General features: G+C 45.2%; 1 protein-coding gene across 6 annotated transcripts in view; it reads left to right on the top strand.

Annotated features, from left to right (window-relative positions):
* ptprsa (protein tyrosine phosphatase receptor type Sa) overlaps positions 1–10,000 on the top strand; it is a 272,327-nt gene that overhangs the window by 159,895 nt on the left and 102,432 nt on the right. For all 6 annotated transcript variants that reach the window (XM_063202029.1, XM_063202025.1, XM_063202028.1 and 3 more), the window contains exon 13: positions 8,643–8,836. In XM_063202029.1, coding sequence (XP_063058099.1) covers positions 8,643–8,836 — 194 coding nt within the window. The remainder of the gene's footprint in view (positions 1–8,642; positions 8,837–10,000) is intronic.

Raw genomic sequence — 10,000 nt, 5'->3', positions numbered from 1 at the left:
TGAAGGGAGAGTGGGTTGAGTGTTCAGTATCTTGATTGCTTGATGCATCGTGCTGCTTGCAAGCCTGGTGGTACGGGAACGGAGGCGCCTGTACCTCTTTCCAGAGGGCAGGAGGCTGAACAGTTTGTGTGCAGGGTGGCTTGTGTCTTTGATGATCATCAGTGCTTTTCGGGTGAGGCGTGCGGTGTAAATGTCCTGCAGGGAGGGGAGTGGTACTCCAATGATCTTCTTCGCTGTGTTCACAACGCGCTGGAGTGTCTTCCTGTTTTTCTCCGTGCAGCTTCCTCCCCACACTGTGATGCAGCTGGACACGACGCTCTCTATGGTTCCTCTGTAGAATGTTGTCATGATGGAGGGTGCAGCACTTGCCTTCTTTAGTTTGCGCAAGAAGTAGAGACGCTGATGGGCCTTCTTCGCCAGTGATGTAGTGTTGGTGGTCCAAGAGAGGTCGTCGCTGATGTGCACTCCAAGGAACTTGGTGCTGCTCACTCTCTCCACAGCATCACCGTCGATGGTCAGTGGTGGCAGTTGTTTTTGGACCCTCTGAAAGTTGACAACAATCTCCTTGGTCTTGTTGACATTCAGCAGGAGGTTGTTGTCTTTGCACCATCTGGCCAGCAGGTCTACTTCTTCTCTGTAGTGGGTCTCATCGCCCTTAGTGATGAGGCCCACCAGTGTTGTATCATCCGCAAACTTCACTAGATGGTTAGTGCTGTGGGTCGTTGTGCAGTCATGTGTCAGCAGCGTGAACAGCAGGGGGCTGAGAACACAACCTTGCGGAGCCCCCGTGCTCAGGGTCAGGGTGCTTGAGGTGTTATTCCCTACCCGTACTGCTTGTGGTCTCTGCATCAGGAAGTCCAGCAGCCAGTTGCAGAGGGAGGTGCTGAAACCTAGTTTGTCCAGTTTTCTGATGAGTTGTTGTGGTATTATGGTATTGAATGCTGAGCTGAAGTCAATGAACAGCATTCTCACTGAGCTGGGTGTGAGTGTGCAGCTCGATAGAGGCTAGAGACCAGTGAGTCCATTAACACCAGCAGTGTAGCCTGCCGGTCTCTTCATCACACACCCAGACCAGTCAGGGTTAACCAGTTGTATAAAACAAGAAGTACTCGTACAGATGTAACTACAACACAAGTCGTACGATCTTACATACTTTCAACTTTGTAATATCATACTACTAATGTTGAAAATGCATTGCATGCAATGCAGACAGGGGCGCAGTGGGAAGAATATTCCCACCGGGAGGATTTTTCCCTTAGCGGCCCTTTTTACCCCCCCACCAACACACACACAAAAAAAAAACAACAACGCGAACAACATGGTTCCCTAACCAAAAAGACATCTGCAGTCGTAGGTCTACTACATGTGGACATTAGTGTTGTCAAAATATCAACCTGAAGTGGAGAATTGTAGCCTACACTTGATGAAATAGGCCTATACAGCCATCATCACAGTCCAAAGCATTCACCATAGAACATTGCAGGTTAGGCTACATCACGCTACTGTTCCATGAAAATGTGCACTCCACTGTCATTTTGACAGTTTGTAGGCCTATTGAAATATCGTTTAAGGAAGACAGGATGAGCACGGGCACAAAGTTTTGAGTGTGGGGATTTTTAGAAGAGTAGGTTATAGCTTACAAAAAGTCTATCTACATTGTGCAATAAACCCACCATGCAGCAACTGAGCCAAACCTAGGCTACTTCAAAGCACAACCATAAGTCAACAAAATTAATAACCAAACGGTGTAGGCCTACCTTAAAACGCTGTCTTCGTCGCAGCAAATGTCTTTTTGCAATTACATTTTAATCCACAGTTTAGGCTACACCCAGCACTGCTCACATCAGAATCTCGTGTGGTAATTATTTTGTTCCATTTCTTCAGACATTACATAGGCTACATCCTAAATGTGCCACATATAAAATATATGTATGATATAACATTATTTCGACTGTAAGGAGATATACCGCTAGTTCTAACAAACCAATGCCATCAAAACATGTAGGCCTACAATGTGTTTTCCTGCTTAGCTGCAGTTCACCTCCTTACCACTTGGTGGAGTCTGTTCGTAACCCAAGTCAATAACCACAGAAGTGAATCTGGAGTGGCAGACTGTAAACTGTAACAGTCATGTGGAAATCGGAAAATAAATCACAACTTACTAATATTTCCATTCCTTGGTAACCAATCTAAATATCACAGGTTCTTGAAATACTGAAAACGAAACTATGTTACTAAGATCTAGTAAACTTCCGCGATCTACGGTGTATGAACATTATCAGTAGAGAAGGGGTGTGGCCAATTTACTGTTTGACACCGTCACTGAGGTATTGCGGTCGGGTAGACGGTATATATACTGGTGAGTCATCTAGCTTCAAGATGAGAATAGAGTCGTAATTAGTTAACATTTGCAATTACATGAAGACATTCTCAGGCCACTTATGAATATACTTTTCCAAACACTTTAGGGCCGGTTGAGAACATAATGTGGCCGCTGTAATATATTTCGCGGCCGCGGCCCACCGGGACAAGTCCCCGATCTCCCGATGGCCACTCCGCGCCTGAATGCAGAAATGTAGCTTCTTTGTGCTGTCGCCATGTGCTGACAAGGCTCAACTACATCATATCAACATTTCTATGACATCGCATAGATCCTTACGTTTCAAATTAAGACTTGATGGTTACAGTTTTGGTGACAATAACAAAGGCTCTGTGCCAAAGGGGTAAAAGGATCCCCCTACAGAAAGAAAAGCACATTGCTGTTTAATGAGCAGCACAGTGAATGCAGTTTGAGCTTGCTTAAATTGCCAACCTAGTCAATCAAGGCTGATCTGCTAAGAGAGCAAATGGTGAACAAAAGTAGCTTGCGGCAGAGTTAGCCCGTTAACAGGAGCTTAATAGAACTAGCCAAACAAATCTAGGTCGTATTAACTTCTTTGGTTCTTTGTGTATTGAAATGTTGGATTATTTATAATGTTTTGAAACAAGGCTCTGATGTCCCATCTTTGTACATTCTTCTATGCACACACCCAGCGTAGGCTCTTACAAGCTCAGACTTTAAAAGACTCAGCCGCCTTGAGATGGAGATGATGGAGTTCTATATAGCTCAGGTGTGTGTGTGTGTGTGTGTGTGTGTGTGTGTGTGTGTGTGTGTGTGTGTGTGTGTGTGTGTGTGTGTGTGTGTGTGTGTGTGTGTGTGTGTGTGTGTGGGTGTGGGTGTGTGTGTGTGTCAGCCTCCGCGGTGCGCGCGCACACTATAAAAAGAAGAGGAATGAGAGTAGATCGTTCTGGACAGCCAATAAATGCTGCTTTTTAAGTCCAAGGCTTCTGAAAAACTCCACCATTACTCAAAAAGACACACACATACTGCTCAGTGTGTGGGCTGTATTCCCCGCACGGGGATCAGAGATGGGATCTATACAGAAATCTGCAAGCTGCTACTATCTCCTCTCTCTCTCTCTGTTCTTAAATGTCAGCATCAGAACTGACTGTGTCTGTGTGTGTGTGTGTGTGTGTGTGTGTGTGTGTGTGTGTGTGTGTGTGTGTGTGTGTGTGTGTGTGTGTGTGTGTGTGTGTGTGTGTGTGTCTGTGTGTGTGTGTCTGTGTGTGTGTGTGTCTGTGTGTGTGTGTGTGTGTGTGTGCGTGTGCGTGTGCGTGCATGCGTGCATGCGTGCGTGTGCCTGTGTGTGTGTGCAAGCGGGCGTATGTGTGTTTGTGTGATGGAAAGAAATAGAAAAGATATTGATAGCAGTTCCGTCCAGGCAGGTCCAGAAACACAAGAGATACATTTTGTATGAGTTGTTTTATTGAATAAGTTTTGAATAAAATGTGGTGGGTGGCATATCTCTATTCAGAGCAGTTCTCTGATGTTTCATGAGCTTCATGAATCAGGAGCAGGGCTGGATTGGCCATATGGCGTAATAATAATAAATAATATAATAAATTTTATTTTTTGAGCGCCTTTCAAGATACCCAAGGACACTTTACAATCAAAACAAATACATAACAGTAGGGAAAGTAAAACAAAGCTTCAGTGAATTAACAATAGGAAAGTAATTAAAATGCAAAAATAAAATAGAAATAAAAGTACAATAAAGATAAATGTTTTCAAGTAAGAAAAAGTAGAATGCATTTGAAAATAAAATAAAATGAGGGGAAAAAAATAATAGTATGTAAAATTAAAAATAAACTGATGATTAAAATAAAGTGGAAGTGCCTGTCACTGAAGTGGAAAAGCAGAAATGAAAAGGTGTGTCTTCAGCTTAGATTTAAAAGTAGATAGTGTGGAACACTGACGAAGAGACAGTGGGAGTGAATTCCAAAGTTTGGGGCCAACAACACTAAATGCCCTGTCGCCCATGGTGCGCAGGTGTGTGGAGGGAACTGTAAGGAGGAGTGAGTCAGTGGAGCGTAATGTGCGGGTGGGATTGTATGGGGTGAGGAGACTTGTGATGTAGGAGGGTGCAAGGTTGTGCTGGGCCTTGTATACAAGGAGGAGAATTTTGAAATGGATACGTGAATGGATAGGAAGCCAGTGTAATTGATAGAGGATAGGGGTAATGTGATGCCAGGGTCTGGTGTGTGTGAGTAATCTAGCACAATGGACCTGACGTCTGGGTTCTATAACATCCCACTCCATGAGTCTGATCGGCATCTCACTGCTTTCACGACACCACTCGGGCTCTATGAGTATAACAGGCTCCCCCAAGGTCTGTGTAACAGTCCCGCTTCATTCATGCGCATGATGCTGAGCATTTTTGGCGACCTCAATTTTTCCACCCTCTTGTGCTACCTGGATGATCTCCTTGTTTTTGCCCCGTCTGAGTCAGAGGCCCTGTGTCGTCTTGAGGTCGTCTTCACCAGGTTGAGGGCGCACAATCTGAAGCTCTCCCAGAAGAAATGCCACTTTTTGCGCAAGTCTGTAAAGTTCCTGGGGCATGTTGTGAATGTGGGTGGCGTGTCTGTTGATCAGGAGAAGGTTGATGTCATCTCTAGCTTCACAGCACAGGATCTGATGATGGAGGACGGGTGCACACCTTCTCAGAAGAGAGTTCGCTCCTTCTTGGGAATGGTGATGTATTACCAGCATTTTATCCCTGGCTGTTCATCCATTGCTAAGCCCCTGTTTGCGCTAACTGCTGGCCAAAAGCGTATGTAACAGACCCGTCCAAAGACCAGAAGGAGACCAGGGGTTCAGCTGCTCGGTTTATTGTCTGCATTCATGAAAACAAATATACATATGACCAGGGCATCCGTCACTCGACTGCAACTACTCCAGCGTGGGGCGATCTAGCTGCTTTACAATTCAGAGTAACAAAATGGCAGACATACAGCGAGCATACTGAAGTTTCATTAAGTTAAGAGAACAATCATAAATCTTACACAGTTCACAACAACGTACCTGCATTCATGAAAACAAATATACATATGACCAGGGCATCCGTCACTCGACTGCAACTACTGCAATATGATTAAAAGAAGAAATACAGAATCAGGACCTTGGTTTCACACCATGCTGCACATCATAGCAGGGTAAGCATGTGAACACAGAAAAACACGACAGCTCGATTTATAACAAGTTTACATCGAGTTGAAACATTACTTTTTCAGAGAATCATTTAATACTGCTTATCTACATTCATATTCAGGAAAGGACTCGTAGTCACAGCGCATCCATTCAATAAAATAGAATGTTTTACTCGGAGCGCTACTTAACACTGCGTACAGGGCATTTCCCCGATGGACTGTTGATGATTTTGGCCTGGCCCTCTCCTCAGTAGAATCAGTCCTCATGCCACTATAGCAGGCCTCTTCGAGATGTTCATAAAGCATTTTGGCTGTTAGGATCTAAACACCTCATATTACTGTAGATGACTGAAATTTGTACAAAGGATTCATTGTCTCTCTCAATGCCGGGTGGACTGGTTTTGGCTAAAATGCCCTGCCTGGTTTTTATCCCAGGCCCGCCCTGACTAGCAGCCTACATGGCCAGGATGAACTGATGTGGATGCTCAATTTATCGAAGAGTATCACCTTGCTGTGTGTCAGACTCCTTGAAATGAAGTGGGGAATGAAGTGGGATGCAGTATTCCAGGCATTTGAAGTGGGAGGTTTGCAACCACCAGCAATTTAACTGACCTTGAGCCTGGTGAGGTACTCTGACACGAGATGGACGAGGCCAAATGATGGATGCTTTTGTCATACATGGCATTCATGTTCAGGGAAGCTGAATAAACATGTCAGTTATCCCAGGCCCAATAGGAGAGGAGGCCCAGAATTGGGTCCCTATTAGTATTGCATTGTCTGTATTGAGGGGAGGGTCCCTTTCAGGTGACTTCAGGCCCGACCATTACAGTAGCTGTTGTTGATCCTGATCATGTTGAAGCAATGTCAGGCTATAACACAAATACACATTCCTGTGAAAATTGATGTGTCTGTGCCACACACAAAAGTAAATATTCTGTGGGTCCATGTGATGGGTCCATGTTCACACACACACACACACACACACACGCACGCACATACGCACGCACAGACACACACACACACACACGCACATACGCACGCACGCGCACACACACACACACACACACACAAACACACACACACACACACACACACACACACACACACACACACACACACACACACACACACACACACACCCACCCACACACACACACACACAAACACACAAGCACACACACTTATGCTTATGTAATGGCATTGCTGTGATTTCATGCCTACTTCAAGCACCACCACACAGCTGTTGTGGTCTGTTTTTGTGACATCTTCCCACGCACAAAGATGTAACTGTGGACAGCGTAGTCTGAAACCGCAATACGTGTGAGAAAATGTGTGTCGAATGGCCCTGGAGTCTTTCCAATTGTTGTCATATGATTGAGTGTACCACGGGCCCCAAACCAGCCCACCCTTGGCAACTCTGAACTCTGGTGTAGTGGCTCCATATCTAGGGTTTGATTTATGGTATCAAAAACCCTGAAGATGGGTTGTGTTTTAGATTTCGAACAATATCAATGGAGTTACATGAAAACCCCAATTAAAATCGTGTTCAAAAAGCGGAGCTATCAAAATCAGAGCATGCCACCCCCATGCCTTCCTTCAAATTGCACGCCAACAATGGCTATTCATGCATACAGTAGCAGCTGTATGATGACGTAGGTTACACAGTTGATGACTGTACAGTACTCACTCTATGATTTCATTGAGGACTCTGCTCCCATGTTCACTGACATGCAGATTAGCTGATGCTCTATCTGGTGGTTGTGGAGGATACAAGACTCATAAAACCCCTGTAGCATGACTTAGATGAACACTAGCACACACAAACACACACACACACACACACAAACTTATTTGCTGCACACACACACGAGTACATATACGAGCGTGCACCAAACAATGCATACAGTATATGATCAGAATGACGCACTTCATCGTTGCACACTTTTTTCACGTCTGCGTATGTTTTGGACCAGCTCCTAGTCCTGTCTGCATGTAGGCTAGATCAGCTTAGTAGTCTACACTGCCTCTGTGTAGAACATAGAACAGTTCTAGAACAGTTCTAGAACTAGAACAGTTCTTAGTCCTGTCTCTGCATGTTCACAAGAACAGTTCATAGACCTGACTGCATGTACCGTAGACTAAGATCGACAAATTTGTCTACACCGTCTCTGTGTAGGCCAGAACAGTTCTTAGTCCTGTCTATGCATGTGCTAGACTAGAACAGTTCTACTCTTAAACCCTGTCTCTGTATAAAATAGAACTGTTCTTTGTCCAAGTGTCCATGTGGACTAGAACAGTTCTTGGGCCTATCTGAATCTAGACTTGATCCGCTCTCGGTCCCGGGGGGACAAAATTGTAAAAATGTAATAAATTAAGTGTGTGCACAGGCAGATAGAAGACAGCTAACAATGTTTTCATCATTATTGGGATGGATTTCCCCTCCTCCTTTTTCTTTAGGGGTCAAAAAGTTCTCTGCCTTCCATAATTTGGCACATACGTACCTATATGAGATCTTATGGTTTTCTAATGACTTTATTATCATCTAATGCAGGCTACAGCAGTGTTAAGCTCATAATCTAAATGTACAATACATTTATTAGTCTGTTCTGATTGTAATGTAGGTCTTGAGAACATGTTCTTCAGGAATGGAGGTCATCAAGTGCTGATTGAATGAAGTGAACTGTAGTCACAGTAGTAACTTTGAACTTGACCGCTGGATTGGTGTTCTGCCGAGACACCCTACATCACTGAAGTATTTTAGAAAGGGGCAGTAAAATTCACCCCTACCCTAACCCCTAGTGGCACTAAGTAGTAGTGGCAGTACTGTAGCCTGTTGTTATGGTAGAATAGGTTGCACTGTAGGACGAAATTACACTAGGTGTAACCATACAGTGAAAACATTTAGAGTTAGTCTGCACCCTCTAGAGAGTATTGAGTATGAGAGTAGAAGAGGATGATTCCAGAGTACTTTTTCAGTGTTGACATAACACTGATTTTTTTTTTTACCGTGTAGCACACATACGATCCGATCCGACTCGCCATCCTGAATACTGAATACTTGACCTGTGACCTTTTGAAATGTAACATTTAACCCTTCCCTCCCCTTCCTAACCCAGTGCCTGGGGGCCCGCCTCGGCGCGTGGAGCTGGAGGCGTTGAACTCCACGGCCATCCGGGTGACTTGGCGCTCGCTGCAGGCCGGCCGCCAGCACGGCCAGATCCGTGGCTACCAGGTGCATTATGTGCGCATGGAGAACGGAGAGTCACGAGGCATTCCGCTCATCAAGGACGTCATGCTGGCCGACGCACAGGTAAAACACACACACATAGGTACAGACATGGACGCACGCATGCACAGACACACACACACACACATACACACACACACACACACACACACACACGAAAGCACGCTCACACACACACTCTCAAACTACAGCATACACATAAACTAAACATACATGTACATACTGTACATACACACGTACTCCCTTGCACTCACACACTCTCTCGCACTCACGCTCTCTCTCTCTCTCTCTCTCTCTCTCTCTCTCTCTCTCTCTCTCTCTCTCTCTCTCTCTCTCTCTCTCTCTCTCTCTCGCTCTCTCTCTCTCTCACACACACACACACACACACACACACACACACACACACACACACACACACGCGCACACACACACACACATGCGCACGCACACACACACATACGTTTCATACATGATCACACATGCAGAGACAAATACGCAATCTGAACAGAACCAAACAGTCTCTTGCTTTGTTTATCTCTTACCATCTTTCCTCCTAGTCTATCCATAATTTTCCTTTCTATCTGCCTGTCTACCCGTCTATCTAGGTGCACACAGTATATCTATCTACGTGCACTATTTTTATGTGTCAGTCTGTCTGTCTGTCTCTCAGTCTGTCTCTCAGTCTGTCTGTCAGTTTGTCTGTATCCATCCCCATCCCCCTTGTATCCACTGCATACACCCCATTGTCCTCTATCATTCTGTTTGTCTTTCATGTGTCCCTCTCTGTTTCTCTCTCTGGACACCCTCTCTGTCCCGTTCGCTCTCTGTCTGGTCGGCGTGTCAAACCTGATCGCTGGCTCTCATTCATCCCTCTCCTGGGCATTTCCCACAATTACACACACACACACACACACACACACACACACACACACACACACACACACACGCATACACACACACACACACACACACGCATACACACACACATGCACACACGTGCGCGCGCGCACACACACACACACACACACACACAAGCATGCACATGCACACACACACACACACGCACGCACACACACACACACACACACACACACACACACACACACACACACACTCACACTCACACATACTTACACACTTACACACACTAGTAGCAGACCAGTTTGTCCTCACACAGTCTATTTATGGTTGCACCGTAATGGCTATACAGAGTGTGTCCTTAGGTGT

This window comes from Engraulis encrasicolus, chromosome 6 (assembly GCF_034702125.1).
Source record: "Engraulis encrasicolus isolate BLACKSEA-1 chromosome 6, IST_EnEncr_1.0, whole genome shotgun sequence".
Lineage (NCBI taxonomy): Eukaryota > Metazoa > Chordata > Actinopteri > Clupeiformes > Engraulidae > Engraulis > Engraulis encrasicolus.
The sequence above is the reverse complement of the archived record's forward strand: the minus strand, read 5'-3'. Positions and strand labels throughout refer to the sequence as shown.